This window comes from Odocoileus virginianus, chromosome 18, assembly GCF_023699985.2.
Source record: "Odocoileus virginianus isolate 20LAN1187 ecotype Illinois chromosome 18, Ovbor_1.2, whole genome shotgun sequence".
In the NCBI taxonomy this organism is placed as follows: domain Eukaryota; kingdom Metazoa; phylum Chordata; class Mammalia; order Artiodactyla; family Cervidae; genus Odocoileus; species Odocoileus virginianus.
In genome coordinates, this window is record NC_069691.1 from 17489239 (window position 1) to 17508177 (window position 18939).

At 45.1% G+C, this 18939-nt stretch overlaps 1 protein-coding gene across 1 annotated transcript; it reads right to left on the reverse strand.

Moving 5' to 3' along the window:
• Window positions 1-12111: 12111 nt before the first annotated feature.
• LOC110149913 (forkhead box protein D4-like 1) lies at window positions 12112-16031 on the reverse strand. The gene has a single exon (XM_070480390.1). It carries the CDS (start codon window positions 14000-14002, stop codon window positions 12731-12733), a length of 1272 nt encoding a protein of 423 aa, XP_070336491.1. The 5' UTR covers window positions 14003-16031; the 3' UTR covers window positions 12112-12730.
• Window positions 16032-18939: the final 2908 nt, after the last annotated feature.

Consider the following 18939-nt stretch of genomic DNA (forward strand, 5'->3'; position numbering starts at 1 on the left):
GAAAGCATGGCCCTTCTGACATCTGACTTCAGGCTTCTGGCCTCCAGAACTGTGAGAAAGTAAATTTCTGTTGTTTTAAGCCACTCAGTTTGAGGCACTTTGTCATGGCAGCCAAAGGAAACTAGTACACCCCTTAAATCAGCAGTTTTATTTCTGGCTTCAGGATTCCTCTGCATGTGACCTGCTAGAGCCAAATCCAATCCTTATTTTATTTGACTTCCTGGACTTGAAAGAGTCAGTTCCTAGGCAGGTTGATAAGAAGTCCGGGGATCTCCAAGGAAAGAGGGGTCTGGAATTCTCAAGGAGGAGGAAAGGACAAACTTTTTTCCCTCTACATTCCTTAGGATTACATAACAATAATGTATCCTGCTTGAGGACAGTCTCTGGAAAAAACCTTCTGGCTAATCCTATTATCTTAAAATGTAAATTATGGAGTAGGTCTAGCAAGGTCTTTACAACCTCCAGACATTCTTTTGATTCACTGTATTAATTAATTAAAAAGTATATAACTCCATTGCTAACACTAGCAAGGGGGTACTCTTTCTGCCCCCTTCTGATGTCTATGTCAGAAGCTTTCTCTATCCCTTTTATACTTTAATAAAACTACTACACAAAAGCTCTGAGCGATCAAGCCTCGTCTCTGGCCCTAGATTGAATTCTTCTCCTCCAGAGGCCAAGAATCCCAGCGTCTTTTGTGGTTCAGCGACACCCTTTCAGACTCATGTTGCTCATTTATTCCCTGTTGTTGCTCTTCTGCGGCTGTAACATCGCTGGCCCACGGTTCTCCTCCACATCCTTCTCAGACCCTCCCTGCCTCCTATACACGCAGCCCCCCGCTGAAGAGCAGTGTCCCTGGGTTCATCCCGTCTCTTCTATTCACTCCCTGCTGTGATCTCATCCAAACAGCCCCTCTCCTACTAGCTACAAGCTGTGGCCCCCACACCCCCAAACTACTCTCCTGAGTTCTAGCTTGGATTTCCTACTGCCTCCTGGCCATTTCCACCTGGCACTCGTACAAGAACGTCAAATACCACATGGCTTAGATGGAAGTCATCACCTAGAGCTCCCTTCTCAAACAAACCTGCTTCTCCTCTAGACCACATGTCCGCTCAGGGGCACGGGTCGAATACTAGCCTTCTTCCTGGTCGCCCGCTGCACCCTTCACAGTGGTGATCAAGGCCACAGAATGCTGCCTGTGAGGTTTGGGGACTCCATGCCCTTCTTTCGATACCTGCTGCTGCTGCAGCTCTAGCTCAGGCTCTCACTGTCTCTGTGACTAGTGGAAACCCTCACCAAATCCCACTTTAAGGCTGCTTGCTATGTGGCCTTGGGCAAGGTACTTAACCTCTCTGCACCTCAGATTAGATTTCTCATCTGTAAAATGGGGATGTAACAACCTCACTGGGTTGTTATAAAGATTAAATGAGCTAATATGTTTAAAGTCCTGGAGCTGTGTCCAGCAGGGGGGAAGTGAGCACTGAAGAGTAACGGCTGTTGCTATGGAAACTGCGTTCTCCCTCCTTTACTCCCACCCCCCATGTACCTTGTTCTCCAGCAACCAGAATCACTCTCTCATCATTCTTTGAGTTCCCCTGGCCTCCACACCCACTGCCTGGAATACCTTACCCTCTCCCCTCTCGGCCCAAGAACTAACTCAACTAACACGCTTCAAGATGTATCTCCCCTCCACTGGGTCAGACGTCTCCTCAGCTGGCTCCCATCACTTCCTCTGTCAGAGCACAGATCATACTGGATCATAACAAACTGCCTCCTGCCTCTCAGTCAGCTCCCCAGGCAAGGACTTTGCCTAATTGATCTTGGTAATGCCGGCACCTGGCACAAAGCAGCTCATCACAGGCTCTAGAACTAAATAATTAGGAGTAAGGGCTGAGCAAGGGTGGGGTACAACCATGTCCTAGGTCGCCTAGGACAGTCCCATTTAGGCAGTGATCCTGACATAATTATTAACAGTGCTCTCTGTTACTTTTAATAGTTCTCCAACATGCATAATAAATTATAAAGTCACCATAGGTATTAGAGCCGTGATTCTCACCCTGACACAATGATTCCTTTGTCTAATGACTATTCTAGAATGCCCTGTGTACCATTCCTTAAATAAAACTGATAATCTGAATAAAATTTTCAAATAACTGACGTAATGCCCTAGATAGAAGTTAAAGAAGATTTAAAACTAAAGTAGCTTAAAATAAAATTATATGTATTTTGATGTGTAATGCTTGGAGAAATGACTTATACTTTTGCCCAAGGCTGTAACAGAGACCAAAATTACGCTCTCGTACCAGAAATAACTAAAAAACTGGACAAAAGGCATGAAACAATGGTCTTGAAGACATTGGAATCAAGCAACAAAAGTCTGAGTTCCCCTGTCTAGGGAAACAAATGGGGTTTGTTTCTGGTTTAACTGCCTTGTGAGGGCTCCCAGGCCACAGCACAGGAAGAGGAATGCAGACAGAGCTCAGAGCTTTCTCTGAGGGCAGAGGAGAGAGCTGGGGGTCTGGGAAGGCTGAGGTGGCTAGAATTTCCACAGCAAGGTACTGGGGAGAAAAGCGCTACACAAAACTGCAACAAATACTCGTCCTCCTGTGTGTCCAGCACAGTACTGACCAGACAGTTGATGTGAGAAAGTCACCTGAAACTGGAGAAAGAACCATCCACTAGGGAAAAGCACTGGGCGCTCACGCAGGGCAACAGACAGTGCCTGCTGCCATCAGTCGAAATGGAAAACCTCAGTTCATGAGGCAGGCATAGAGGACTCAGAGGGGGTTTTGTCTCCGTCGGGGGCAAAGCAGTCCTACACTAAACGCTTTTCTTATCATTTAATACAGCAAGATCTGAAAAGATCAGACTCTTTCCAAGCAGCTTAATGGCATGAGAAACTAAAGCTTAAGAATATTCATAGGAAAAAAAAGAATATAGGAATACAAACCTATCACATATCCAAGAACGTAAAACACACAATGTCTGTCGTCCAATCAAAAATTATCAAGGCTGTCAAGAGGTCAGAAAATATGACACAAAGGTTAATTAAAAATCAATCCAAGAAATGACAGACATGACACAATTAGTATAAATTTGAACAGTTATTGCAACTGTATTCCACGTGTTCCAGAAGCTATAGAAAAGACTGGCCATTTTAACCAGAGACATGAAAAATCTAGGAAAAGACTCAAATTGTACTTCTAGAGGTGAACATTATAAAGTGTGAGATAAAAAATACATTGGATAGGATTAATGACCAATTAAACATCACAGGGAAAAAAAGACAAATAAATTTTAAAACAAAGCAATTATGCAAATTACTCAAAATGAAACACAGAGAAAAAGGCTAAAATAAATTAATAGAATAGCAGTGAGCTATGGGACAACTTCGTGTGTGTGTGTGTTAAGTCATTTCAGTTGTGTCAGACTCTGTCCCTATGGACTGCAGCCTCCATGGGATTCTCCAGGCAAGAATACTGGAGTGGGTTGCCATGCCCTCCTCCAGGGCATCTTCCCAATCCAGGGATCGAACCTGTGTCTCTTACATCTTCCTGCATTGGCAAGCAGGTTCTTTACCACTAGCGCCACCTGGGAAGTCCTAATATTATGTGAGTTTAGAATCCCTGGGGGGAGAAGGGACAGAAAAGTACTTACAGAAATAAAGATTAAAATTTTTCCAAATGCTTAAGTAAGACTGTGAACTAGTTACCTGCTTTCATTTAAACATGTAGATTACCATGACAGCAACAGCTACAAATGTAGGCCATTGTAGAAGGTGATTCAAATTCATATATCATGAATGGTTTTCTTTCTTGGGTGGGACTGTCTGATATATTTCAGGATGTTCATCAACCCTAAATCTCACCCCCAAAAATGTCAGTAATGCCTCCCATTCACTGCACACAAAACGCAAAAATCCCTCCCTACAATGTGGTATCACTTCTCTGAGAGCCACTGAGCTACAACAGATCAGGGCCGGCAAGCTATGGGCTCCATTTGTATGGCCTGTGAGCGAAAAATAGTTTTACCTTTTTAAAAGATTGTTAAGAGGAAGAGGAGAGAGGAGAAGAAAAGAAAAATGAAGAGGAGGACAAGTAAAAATAGTAGGAGAAAGAGACCGAAGAGATGAAATAAAGGGAAAGAGATAGATTATAAGTGGCCCCCAGAGCAAAAAATAAGATGTCGCTGATCCCTGGTCTAGACTTCAAAGGGAAAAGGATATCACATGGTCCATTTTCACAAGGTGTTTATAACCTAATGGGGAATTTATACATTAGGATTCAGCCTAAGAAGCAGAACCATGACAAGTAATATGCAATAAGGGATTTATTAACAAGGATTAGACGATGTGTAACTGTAGGAGCTGGTGAAGAAGTCCACAGGAGACTGATGCCTTTGCACCTGGTGGGGGCCAAAGGTCACTGCAGGTAAACAATGCATATATCTCGAGTGAAGCTACTCATGATGCTGGGGAAAGCAAGGACAGATGGAAACTCACCAGAGCCAACTGGAACCCATGAAAACAAACCACAGTCCATGTCTTTCTCCCCACCTTCAATATCATTGATAAGCATGACCTGAAGAAGCTGATGCCCTCTGCCACTGAGCTGCACACATGTGCCACCCTCTACATGTTCTGACAACACCGTGGGTTGACCCTGCATTGCCCCATCACACAATCCTACAGTTGCCTGCTGCCTTGTCTGCGTCCGCTGCTGGACTCTGAGCCGTGGTGGTGGGGACTCCATCTGTCATGTTCATCATTGTATTATCCTTTGCTCCTAGCACAGTACTTGACAGAGTAATTGCTCAAGGAATACTTTCTAGATGAATAAATGAAAGATAAACCAACATATGAAGTGAAAATCAAGCTGAGCAGAAATGAAGCAGGTGGTTCATTCAAAGGAAGGATGCTCCTTTATTCTACAAGTGCGAATTCTAATTTGAGAGGTGTTGTGGCAACTTCGTGTTATTTTGCGAGGCTTTGGTGACAGGCAAAAGCAATTCTCTTTGTAAACAGGAAGAGTTCGCCCAAAGGGTGTGTACTTCACTACACCAGTCCTTGGGAAGTGATGGTGCACGTGATTGTCCCTCACACCAGAAGGCTAAGCTAAGTTAGCAGGAGATCTGCACTGGGAACCATCTGGCAGAAAAGAAACAGCATGCCCTATACATCAACCATATGAGGCAGGAACTAAAGAATGTCTGCCATGTGAAGACTGAGCAGGACACAAGAAAGAAGGTATCAGGGAAGATGCCACCAATACTTAAGGACACATCATGGTTATTATCATCACTAAATAACAGCTGATGTTTAGAGTATTTAACCTGCCAAGCTGACCATTCACATACCTTACTTCAGGTGATCTTTACAACAAAACCTATAATTATCACCATTGTATAGATGGGGAAATTGAGAGGCTGTTTGTCCAAGACAGCAGAGCTAGTCCAGAAATGGAATGCAAACCAACACACTTCTCATCCAGAGACCCACTACTGTCTATTCTTGGAAACTAGGTTAGTCCTGAGAAAACCAGAGTCTACATTTTATTTTAACAAACAGAAGCAGCTCCCTATAGCCGGTATTTAAATGGTTCTAGAAAACATTGGAAATCTATTCCAGGATTAAAGTTTGAAAACTATTGAACATAAAATATATACATATATTTGTATATACCATGTGATATGGTATGTAATATCATACTGATTAAGTGCTAAATGCAGTGAATTAGGAAATTCAGACAAACAAAAAATATCCAACAACATTATATAAAACACCACCTGCTTACTTATCAGGTATTAACAAAGTGATCTATTAACTAAGGTATTAGAATACCCAAATCTAGTTTTACCTAAAATCTCTATTTGTTCTAGGTGAATAATAATTTTTGAACAACAATAACCTGAATAATATTTAGATCCATCTAAACAAATCAGAGCCCAATATATGTAACACCTTTTTACACACATCAATATTACAGATACAACAGGATCAAATTAATTTCATGAGATACTAAGATGACTAAAACTTGGTCTCTATCTACATAGGGATTCCAGAGACTGGGGACACCAAAACTTCTGCAAAGAGCTGCAGAATGAGACAAAAGATAATAAAAGCCCAATCTACAACATAGGAATGGAAATTGAATTTAGTAGGCATATCAGTTTTAGTAAATATATTTCTTAAAGTGAATTTTTTCTGTTTAGTTTCTTTCATAAGTCTGTTCAATTGAGACTTATCCTAAAATGAATTTTCTTCTCATAAGCACAGAATTTATGCAATTACCCTATCCCTGATCTCACTAAATGTCACCACTTTTCATTCCAAAATACAAAACAATATAAAACAATTTGTGGGATGGGACCTGCAGCATGTTGGGTCTTAGTTCCCAGACCAGGGATCAAATCCATGCCCCCTGCATTGGGAGCTCAGAGTCTTAACCACTGGATTGCCAGGGAAGTCCCTAAAACATAAAATTTTGAAACATAAAATGTCTTTGGAACTTCAACTAAAATTTTAAAGGTGTAAAGAGCTTCATTCATGCCAAAATAAGACTAGATTTAAATTTTTAGATGAAGTATTTGATTGGTAATTTTATATTTCTATAAATACGTGGGAAATAATCTCATTTTTAAAGTTGTAAGAAAATGTTACATTTACATTTAGGAAAAAATTACATTTCCCAGACTCATGCTTACCCTAATAATACTTTCTCAACAGTTAGCTCAGCTCTTAAAGGTATCTTAACTAAGTTCTGCCCCTCTGCAAATAGTATTATCAATATTTGCTAATATTCAATAGTCCAAATAGTCTTATCTCTGGAAATATCTCTAAATATTATAAAAACATTGCCTGTAACCACAAGTTAACAAATGTCAAATTCTTGGAGATAGTCCATATTCTTCCACAAAAAATGCAATTTAAAGAAAAAGAATTGATGAAACCTAAAAGAGACAGAAGAGACTATATCAACCAAATATAATGTGTAGCCCTTATTTGCATCCAAATTCAGACCAGCCAACTAATCAAAAATTGTTGAGAGAATACAGGATATTTAAGTATAGCCTGGATAAATTGACACTATTAATGAATTATTTAGATGTGGTGATAATGACACTGTGGCAACAACGATGTAATTCTTATCTTTTAGAGAAATTTTCAAAAATATTTGTAGATAGAATGATAAGATATCTGGGGTTTGATTCAAAATAACCCAGTGGGAGAGGACTGTCAGAGGGTAAATATGAAACAAAACTGGCCTAACAAAGAGATTATATAGAGGTTAATTATGTTAATCTCTTTATATGTTTGGAAGCTTCCATTATAGAAAAATTTTAATAAATGAAAAAATAAACAGCTTGAAATATGGCACAATGTCTCTTATACAACAGATACCATGAATAACATAATAATACAGTCACCTTAATTTTAAGAACTATGGGTCATAAGCATGGCTTTGAATACAGACATAGTTACTGGTAGCAAAATGACAGTATCTAAAGAAAAGGAATAATTAATTTAATCATGCTTAATTCAATCTCATTGTTCTCTTTGCCTGAAAAGAAACTGCTTCACTGTTAGAATAAATCATAACTATCCCCAAATAGACTTAATTACTGATTTCAATAAGCATACTCCAAATTCTAAGAACAAATAAGAAAAGGAAGTTTATAACTAAGTAGTTCTTTTATAAGCATTCATTTTAACATATAAACCTTAATTATGTTAAGACAGCTGAGCAGCAGGAAGCCGGTGTTACTGAACCTCAGACTGGGTCTTCAAATCGTTTTCCTTTTCCTACACCTAATTTTCCGGTGGGTTTTTGTTTGTTTGTTTGTTTGTTTTGAGGGGAGGGAAAATTTTGGTATTAATAGTTATCACTTATTTAAGTTCTTTACACCTAGTGGTGTATATGAACTCAATTAATGTTTAAACCCACTTAAATAATATCAGTGCTGATATGAAAACATGGCCATTAAGACTAACCTATTTTTATAGAAATTACAAGGTGACATTAGCAATTAGAGTAATTTTACGATTCAGACTGGAATCGTATATTAACGTGGGAAGACATTTCTGAACATTCTTCCTAAACGCTGGGAGTTGCGGGGATGAGAACTAGAAGTTCCTCACACTTCCAGTAAAATGTGAAGCAGGGCGCAAATTATTAGGAAACGAAATTTGCTCTATTTCCCTCCCCCAGCCTTTGTTAATTCTTATCGTCGTTTGATTCTAATTATCGTATCGTCCGCTGTACCTCTAGATTTTCTACAGTTCGTTATTTCATCCGTGTCAAAATGAATGAGAGGGAGTGTCTGGTTTAGGAGCTGAGAGAGGTTCCTGAATCATTAGCTACGCTCCCTTGAATAAGCAAGTACCACACACCCACCGTACGCAGGAACGGGGAGAAAGTCCCGCTATCGCGGTGCCACGTCGCACCTACGTGGGGCGTGCAGGCCACCGGCAGGCCCCCAGGCTAGCAGCCTTCGACCGCCTTGGGGTCCAGTCAGCCCAATCCACAGACGCCCTCCCTCCTCTGCGGGGGCCCCACCTGCACTCCTATTCCTGCCGGCTGGGGGTGACCGAGGGCTGGTCCTTCCTCAGCCCGGAGTCCCCACCCCTCCATCACCTCTGAGCAGGCTCCCAACAACCCGGGGACATCAGGGTCCCTTCCGCGCTGTCAGGCTCCAGGACCCGCGCGGAACGCGAGGTGGAGCGCAGGGTCAAGATTCCGAAGAGGAACCGAGACTTGGCTGGGCAGCGCCGGGCCGTACCTCCACCTCCAAGATGGGCGGGCGGCTGGGGAGGAGGCAGCAGCTCCGGGACTGCAGGCGGACGGATGGGGTCCAGTTACTTACCTGGAGGGTGCCTGGGTTCCTGGAGACCACGAGGGGAAAGAGCGAAAATCCTGCTGGAGGAGGAAAAACTCACTCTAAGGACTCTCGGCTGAGTCCTCACTGGCGACCTTGGGTTAAACTAAGTCCTCTAGTTCGGCGTGGGCTGGGCATGGCCAGTGCCGGCCGCGCCTTGACCTTCCCTCCGCACCGCCCAGGCGCTTCCTAGCTTCCCAGGGAAACGCGAGCCAGGCTGGGGATGGCACGGCGCGTGTCCTTGGGGCATCCGGCTCTTGAGAAGAAAAGGCGCCTCCTGACGCAGGGGGCCAGAGTCCAGAAGCCCGGATGTAGGCTCCAGGACCCGGGTCGCCTCAGCCTCTGAGGCCTACTCGAGGCCCAGGTATTATAAGATGGCAGACGCCCACGGCGGTTAGTAGTTGAGAAAGCCGACAGAGCCCCGTGCCACCGCCTAAGGTCCTCGGGCGAGTTTCCTAATTTCTCGAAGTCCAAATTTCTTCTTTATATGATGGAGATTTCATTGTGTCGTCTTCTTTGGGTGCTAGGAAGGTTAAAGGGAAATCAATTGCCCTGCAGACAGGGAGCAGGAGATCAGTATTAGCCACTATTGTTAATATTATTAGTGTTATTATTAGCGGGCTGGACCCGAGGGCTTGCCTGGTGGCTCAGTCAGTAAAGGATCTGCCTGTGATGCAGGAGACTTCGGGTTCGATCCCTGGGTCAGGAAGATTCCCTGCAGGAGGAAATGGCAACCCACTCCAAACAGAGGAGCCTGGCGGGCTACAGTCCATAGGGTCGCAAAGAGTCCGACACGACTTAGCGACTACACCACCACCCTGGGGAAAGTGACTTTTCCTTGTTTTTTCTTCTGCCCTGGTCTCTCTGTGACTCCCAGCTCCTTCTCACTGAGCTCCAGCCCTAAGGCTCCACTACCCCGACAGCTCTGGACGCTTCCAGTCAGTCCTGTCTCAGAAGGGCCGGCGTTCTTGCCCAAGCCTTGAGCCAAGGTCAGCCGCAGGGTGGATAGAAGCCCCGGGCCCGGGAGGAGCCCTGATGCCCCTACTCGAGACCCCGGAGGCGGACCTGGAACCAGAGGTGCGGCCTCGCGCTCCGCGCGTTCCAGAACCCTGCCCGGCCGGCTCACCGCGCAGAGCATGGCGCGCCCTGCGCATGTTCCGGCCGACGGCCGCTCCAGCCCAGGAACTGCGCCACCACGAGGCCGACCTGGGTGCGCCAGCCCGCCCAGCTCCGAGGTCTCGGCAGGGGCTCGGCGTTGTGGGTGGGCTCTCTGCAGCAGCCGCACTGGCGCCGGTCGGGTCGGCGAGCCCCAGAGAAGGCCCGATCTCTCCGCGCAATCGCGGCGCTTCGTGCAGGTGACCCGAGCGCGACGTTCGATAGGAGAAGAACGTTTAACTTACTCTTCCACAGAATCGAAGATTCATCGTAGTACTTAGGCAACGAGGGACCGGCTTGGGCCGGGCTCCGGGCTCCGCTGTTCTGGCCTGGGGCCGCGGGAAGGATATAAGCTCTCATTTCCCTCGGGGCGCGCGGGAGAGCCTCCGGTCGGTCTGGGCTCTTCCGCGGCTGTGCCCCGCGCTCCGACGTTTGTTGATCGTACAAATGAACGAATGTAGGCCTGGAAAGTTTTCGCACAAGGGGCAGGGGGAAATTGGAATGCGAACGGGTGAGTCGTTAGCATGAAATAGGTTCCCTTTATATTCTTGCTCGTTTCCAAGCGCTTAGGTGACCCCGGACCCGCGAAATTTGCGAAAAGGATCTTAAAGCTGAGGTGATGAGGGCGAGGCAGACTGAGTTCAGGATTTGGCAAAGCCTACGGAGGGAGAAGGGGAGATAGGGGGTTTGGAGGATCGCCTGAAGGCCGAGAATAGGAGCAGACGTAGCCAACTGGTGGTGCCTGCCTTGCGGGCGGAGGCTGCAGGTGTTGAGGGGAGGGCAGAATCGGAAGCAGAAACGCGTACGGTGGCTACCAAGGTTGAGCGTGGGAACTTTCCAGAACACCCTCGGAACAAACTGTTGCAAGCCGGGAGGAAGTGGAGATCTTAGGTAGAGAGATGGGACGGAAATGAGAAGCTGGGGTAAAAACGGTCAATTACAGGGCTCTAAAAACGTCTCTCTGTGTGTTCCCTCCCTCCTGGAAAGAGAAATTCACACCTGGGACAGGGTAGTAGACGAGGAGGAACCAGCTTACATTCACGGAGGAACTTCTTCCAAACCCACAAGGAATACGATTCCTTTGAAACCTGAGCCCTGCGCAGGACCGCAAGAGCTGCAGGGTCTCTAGAAATTCCCTTTTTCTGGCGGGAGTATTTCTTAATGGACATCTTCGTTTTGTTTGCCTCCCTCCCTGAAACCGAATTCAGTGCAACCTTCCTAGTGACAATGTCCTTTCAGGTTTTTTTTAAAAACTTCTTTCTATTCTAAAGAAAGGGAATAAAAGTTTGTAGAAAGTACTCAGGGTTTTTTTAAAAAAATATTTTTATTTTTATTTATTAGTTGGAGGCTAATTACTTTACAATATTGTAGTGGTTTTTTGGACATCTTCGTTTTGTTTGCCTCCCTCCCTGAAACCGAATTCAGTGAAACCTTCCTGGTGACAATGTCCTTTCAGATTTTTTTTTTAAACTTCTTTCTATTCTAAAGAAAGGGAATAAAAGTTTGTAGAAAGTACTCAGGGTTTTTTTAAAATTATTTTTATTTTTATTTATTAGTTGGAGGCTAATTACTTTACAATATTGTAGTGGTTTTTGTCATACATTGACATGAATCAGCCTACACAGGGTTTTCAAAACTGCAAATGTCCAGGATCCGAATGCTTCGTTTGTTATTTCCCTTTTCTCTGGGCTCTAGTTTTTAAATTTCTGTTCTTAAATTGCCTTTTATTTTTCCTGAATAAACTTTGGCCACTACATTTAAGATTCACCTCATATCACCCTTCAGTTTATTTGGGAGAAAAATCAATGCTTTAGAAAGACGGAAAATAAATGGAGAATTTATAGTTAGATGACCTCCAATTATTTTTTATTTATAGATTTCATAAATACTAAATCCCACATTTTAAAAGCGAGGATTTTCTCAACTTCAAATATTCGCAAGTTTTAAAAACCATTTTGAAAATTTGTTTCTTATGTCCATAATGAATATGGATTATAAAACTAAATTGAGAGGAAAGAACTAAGTTTTAAAAGTTCTAAATTCCACTTGGAAGGCGAAATAACATAAAATAAACAATGTCGTGTAGTAATTTAGCACTTTATTTAGTCTGTACAGTTAGGTTTAATTTTAACACTGTTCCACGGAAGATGGCACATCAGACACACAGGAAATAAATCCTCTGAAATTAAAATTCTACTCATTAAACATCAATTTCAGGAAGACATAAAGGGCACAAGCATTCTGCACTGGACTTGGGAATAATACTTGCAGTTTCTACGAAGTGAAGACGGGGGGAACATGTGCATTGGACGATTTACTTTCTGCTTTTCTTTTAACACCAGAACAAAACGCCCCACTTCATAGTTCCTCTGGAAATGTGCGAATAGGAAAAGCCTTGAAAGTCAGGACTGGAGTCTGCAAAAGAAATGGCTGACGCCATGCGAACCGAAATTTGTGGTTGCCCGGCTGCAGGATTCTGCAAGCCTGGTCCCGGCTGTGCAAAGTGAAGTGCGCTATGGCGAAGACTTGACGACCTCGGATGGCTCCGCCCTCCGGGTTGGCTCCCCGTCCGCCTCATTGAGTCGGCTCTGGGACAGGTGTGGATGCTATTCAAAAGGCCGGGTGAGGTCCCCTCTCCGCCCGAAAGAGCGACCAGCGACGTCAGCCTAGAACCCTTTTCTCCGGACTGACACCCTAGCTGCGCCTAGGTGGCGGACAGGTGACGGCCCAGCAGAGCGCTCTTGCTGGGAGCGCAGCCGCTGGTACAACAATCCTCCTCCTGCTGCTGCTGCTGCTGCTGCTGCTGCTGCTTCAAAATTGTCCGGGCAGCGGATGCGGCGGCAGCAGCGGCAGCGGATACGTGGAGCAAAGGGGCAGCGGCCTGAGGATGCAACAGGCACGACGAACGCTGCAGCAGGTGGCAGTAACCCCACGGGGTCGGGGGCAGACTCTGCGCAGCGCCTGCACCCGCTCCCGGGACCCCTTGCATGATACTCTCGATGCTGAAGGAGGTGCATCCGCCAGCTGGCCGCGACGCCGGCCCCTTGCTCTCTTCCCATGGCTGGGAGTCTAACGTGGGCTGCAGCGCCGGAAGGGCGCCGGGGGTCCCCAGATCCGCGCCTTGCGCTTTCCTGGGAACCTCAGCGTAGGCCGGGGCGGAAAGCAGCAGGTAGCGGAGGGGGTGAGGATGTAGCAGCGCGCACGGGCGGCTCCCGGGGGTGGAGGCGGTATAGGCCCCAGGGACAGGCTGCGGCGGGGTCGGTGACCCGAGCAGCATGCCCGGGTAGGAGCCGTGCAGGGCAGCGGGTGCAGCGGGTAAGGGGAAGGGGTGGGGCAGGTGGGCTCCGGGAGGTGGGTGGTGGCGCTTGAAGCGCTTCCTGCGCCGAAGGAAGCTGCCGTTGTCGAACATGTCCTGGGAGGCGGGGTCCAGGCTCCAGTAGTTGCCCTTGCCCGGGTGTCCTGGCTCGCGGGGAATCTTGACGAAGCAGTCGTTGAGGGAGAGGTTGTGGCGGATGCTGTTCTGCCAGGCGGGGAACTTGCGGCGGTAGTAAGGGAAGCGGCCACTGATGAAGGCACAAATGCCGCTGAGCGTGAGGCGCTTGTGCGGGCTCTGCAGAATGGCCATGGTGATGAGCGCGATGTAAGAGTAGGGGGGCTTCGCCGGCTGCTGGGCGTCCCGAGAGGCCGCTGCAGACCCCGTCGAGACCCCGAACTTGGGGCAGAATTCGGAAGAGTTGCTTGGGCCGCCGCTGCTCTCGGTGTGCTCTCCGGGAAGCGCGCCAGCGATAAGCCGCGCCTCCTGTGGCTGCGGCTGGTGCAGAGGCTCTGGGAACCGCTGGCTTCCCTCGGGTTCCTCATCTTCCTCCTCTTCATCTTCCCCCTCTCCCAGGATATCGATCTCACAGTCTTCCCCATCGGAACCCCGGAGGCTGCGCGGAGGTGTGGGGCGAAGGCGCTCAGCTCTAGGCAAGTTCATGGAGGAGCAGGCTCTGCAGATTCCGGGGAGGTAGCGGCCGCTCACCTGGCTCCGGGCTGGAAGCCTGTGTTGCGTGTTCCAAGAAGCGGAGACGCTCGAGGTCCCCCTTGTAGTGGTGGTCTTTTACTTCTGTCGATTTGTCCTTTCCTGCACCGTCCGGCAAAGACGCTCTTTCCCTTTTATTGAAGTTTCTGGGTCCTTGTGTGATGGACTCTGCCGCCCCTCTTCAGACCCTTTTTCGCCCTACTTCAGAGCGCCCTTCCTTCCTCCCAACGCAGTGCAGTGATGAGGGTCCTTTGAGCATTACCCGACACGACAAGAGCCTTCAGCCTCCTCCTCCTTGCACCCACCCGCCAGCAAGGAAGGTGCTTCACTCCTCAAGATCAGCCGGCCAATCGGGCCGGGAGTTGCATAGGCTCTGTTAACGCGCTTTGAAAACCTCTCAAATGAAAAAGCGGGGGCGGGGGGTGTAAGAAAACATATACCCAACAATCTAAGGCCACATCGATATTCAAACCTGTCTCTTTAAGGATAAAAATAAGAGGCGGGAGAAGATACTGAAAGGTATAGGGTGTTTAACTGTAAAAGAATGTGTAACAATAAATGTTTTTGTTTCATGCTTAGTCACCCATTTTCACTGGTGGGTTCTGTCCTCCATGATAAGAGCTGAAATAAGGAGTTGAAATATTTTTAATCTTCTAACTACACTCCCCAGCTCAAGAGTGGAGTGAGAGTGTTGCCTTGTCCCTACTACCGCCTATCTCAGCTTCCCAAAATCTTCTCCATGATTCAAGTTTTCAGAAGACTGAAATATCCTGCCATGAAGTTGGGGAAGTTCAGGGTGGAGGGAAAAGCAGGAGGGCTAGAGAGAAGTCCCCTTCCAGCAGTGATTCTCAACTTCTTTGAACATTTAACCTCAGTATGAAATACATTTTATACCATGATCTTGCATACAGACTTATATAACTGAGGTGAGTTTCATAAAACAGGTGATTTTTTTTTTAATGGCCATGACCAACTAAATTGTACCAACTAACCAGTAAAAACCCAGTTTGAAATATCTTTTACCAAAATGGCCTGACAATTCCAAAGGATACACCCAGTCTGAGACTCAAGTCTTTCTCTTCTTTAAAACAAGAACCAACATTAAGCACTTTTCACTGTAATAATAAATGATAATCACTAAACTTAAATGAGGCAAAAGAGGGGGGCAGTTTTGGTGTCTAACTAAATCACCAGGTCATCATTCCTTACTCACACTGGACAGAAACAAGGTGACAGAGATGCTCTATTTCAGTCACTTGCCATCCTTGGAAGTAACATGATTTTTAGATTTGCATCATTTAAACTGGTTCAGAGAATAAAGTAGCAGTGTTCAGTGCAACATAATTTAATGTGCATTATGGTAAAATACCAAGAAATAGTATATATTCATAACTTCAGTCAGTTCAGTCGCTCAGTCATGTCCAACTCGAACTTAATACCTCCCTAACCTTCAAAAATTTGAGGTGGCATCTAATAAAAATGCAGAATGAAAATAGTACTATGCCACTGATTGTTATTGATAGATGGTAAATCTTCTATTACAATTTGAAAAATGACAATTTTCAGCGAGAAATCAGAAGTCGGCCAATATAACAAAAAATATTAAAGAAGTTAGTTTCCTCAGGATAAAATTTTGAAAACAGCTTTCTTACTAGTCTTTTTAAAGTTTTATCCTCTACTTCTGAGGTGTTTACCCTCTAAGTCTTCTCAGTTGCATGCAGTCTAAAATAGAACAAATAACAGAAGTTTTCAAGCCTAACAGATTTGTGCTTGAATCCCAAATTAACCAATTACTACATGTGTGACCTACTCAGCTAAGCTTCAGGAGGGCTGGGACAGGTGTCTTTTTCAACCTTTGATTCCCTGATTGCCTCCCCCTCAACCCCCTGCAGGTAAGGCACTTTTCTTCATCAGCACAGGAATCCGATTACCTGGGAAAGGGGGCATTGTTAGTTTTCCTAGAGTCAACTTCTGTGGGGATTGGGGTTATTTAAAAATGAAAGGAGAAAAGTGAGGACACTCTTTAAAAAAAAAAAAAACTACCCCCACTGATAAAAGTATGTTAAAGGGGGCACTGGGAAACAAGAAAGAGCTCCCAATGGCCAGAACCGGGACAATCTGAGCAACAAAATAAAATAGTACTAGCTTGTTAACCAAAGTAAAAAAAATAGAAGACTGAGTAAAGTAATACATGGGCAGAAGGAAGAAGGCATGTGTGCATGTTGTTGGATCTGACTCTGCAACCCTATGAACTGTAGTCTGCCGTGCTCCTCTGTCCATGGGACTTTCCAGGCAAAAGTACCAGAGTAGGTTGCCGTTTCCTCCTCCAGGGAATCTTCCTAACCCAGGGACTGAACCTATGTCTCTGGTGTCTCCTGCATTGCAGGCAGATTCTTTATCCAGTACATGGAGGTAAAAATGCAAATCTCCCTTGCAGAAAAATTCCAGATAAATTATGTAGATATTCCACCTTTTAGGAGGTGGAGCATAACCCCACAATCTTTTACTGTAGTCAGTGCACAATGACTTCCTTCCAAACAGAACCTCATGAAGTGTGGGGAGACAGAATAAGTTACCTTGGAGAAACCTAACAGAGGTTTCACTCAGGTGTTAGGTAAAAATGTCAACACCAACAATCATAAATCACATTGATAGTATGTACCCTTGATATCAGGTAACAATAAATGTAATGTAACTGTAATAACACTACTAACTGTAATGTGGTATCCCGAGTGAGATCCTGGAACAGAAAAAGGACATTAAGTGCAAACTAAGGATATCCAAATAAACTATCAGTTCAGTGGGGTGCTCGGTTGTGTCTGACTCTGCGATCCCATGGACTGCAGCATGCCAGGCTTCCCTGTCCATCACCAACTCCTGGAGCTTGCTCAAACTCATGTCTATGGAGTCGGTGATGCCATCCAACCATCTCATCCTCTGTCATTCTTTTCTCTTCCTGCCTTCAATCTTTCCCAGCATCGGGGTCTTTTCCAATGAGTCAGTTCCTCACATCAGGTGGCCAAAGTATTGGAGTGTCAGCTTCAGCATCAGTCCTTCCAATGAACATTCAGGACTGATTTCTTTTAGGATGAACTGGTTGGATCTCCTTGCAGTCCAAGGGACTCTCAAGAATCTTCTCCAACACCACAGTCCAAAAGCATCAATTCTTCAATGCTCAGCTTTCGTTATAGTCCAACTCTCACATCCATACATGACTACTGGAAAAACCATGGGTTTGACTAGACCAAACTTTGCTGGTAATGTAATATCTCTGCTTTTTAATATGCTGTCTAGGTTGGTCATAGCTTTTCTTCCAAGGAGCAAGCATCTTTTAATTTCATGGCTGTAGTCACCATCTGCAGTGATTTTTGAGTTCCCCCCTCCAAAAAAGTCTGTCACTGTTTCCACTGTTTCCCCATCTATTTGCCATGAAGTGATGGGACCAGATGCTATGATCTTAGTTTCTTGAATGTTGAGTTTTAAGACAGATTTTTCACTCTCCTCTTTCACCTTCATCAAGAGGCTCTTGAGTTACTCTTCACTTTCTGACACAGGGTGATGTCATCTGCGTATCTGAGGTTACTGATATTTCTCCCGGCAATCTTGAGTCCAGCTTGTGCTTCATCCAGTCCGGCACTTCACATGATGTATTCTGCATATAAGTTAAATAAGCAGGGGTGACAATATACAGCCTTGACGTACTCCTTTCCCAATTGGAACCGATCTGCTGTTCCATGTCTGGTTCTAACTGTTGCTTGTTGCCCTGCATACAGATTTCTCAGGAGGCAGGTAGGGTGGTCCAGTATTCCCTTCTCTTTAAGAATTTTCCACAGTTTGTTGTGAAAGTGCTGCACTCAATATGCCAGCAATTTTGGAAAACTCAGCAGTGGCCACAGGACTGGAAAAGGTCAGTTTTCATTACAATCCCAAAGAAAGGCAATGCCAAAGAATGCTCGAACTACTGCACAATTGCACTCATCTCACATGCTAGTAAAGTCATGCTTAAAATCCTCCAAGCCAGAGGAACCAGATATCAAATTGCTGGATTTCAATGATCGCTGGATCATCCAAAAAGCAAAAGTTCCAGAAAAATATCTATTTTTGCTTTATTGACTATGCCAAAGCCTTTAACTGTGTAGATCACAATAAACTGTGGAAAATTCTGAAATAATAAATGAACTGTGAAATAAACGGTGGAAAATTCTGAAAGAGATGGGAATACCAGACCACTTGACCTGCCTCTTGAGAAACCTGTATGCAGGTCAGGAAGCAATAGTTAGAACTGGACATGGAACAACAGACTGGTTCCAAATAGGAAAAGGAGTATGTCAAGGCTGTATATTGTCATCCTGCTTATTTAACTTATATGCAGAATACATCATGAGAAACACTGGACTGGAGGAAGTACAAGCTGCAATCAAGATTGCCGGGAGAAATGTCAATAACCTCAGATATGCAAGATGACACCACCCTTATGGCAAAAAGTGAAGAACTAAAGAGCCTCTTGATGAAAGTGGAGAGTGAAAAAGTTGGCTTAAAGCTCATAGTCCAACTCTCACATCCATACATGACCACTGGAAAAACCATAGCCTTGACTAGACAGACCTTTGTTGACAAATGTCTCTGCTTTTAATATGCTGTCTATGTTGGTCATAACTTTCCTTCCAAGGAGTGTTTTTTGGTTTCATGGCTTCAATCACCATCTGCAGTGATTTTGGAGCCCAGAAAAATAAAGTCTGATACTGTTCCCACTGTCTCCCCATCTATTTGCCATGAAGTGATGGGACTGGATGCCATGATCTTAGTGTTCTGAATGTAAAGAAAGCTGAGAGCCAAAGAATGATGCTTTTGAACTGTGGTGTTGGAGGAGACTCTTGGGAGTCCCTTGGACT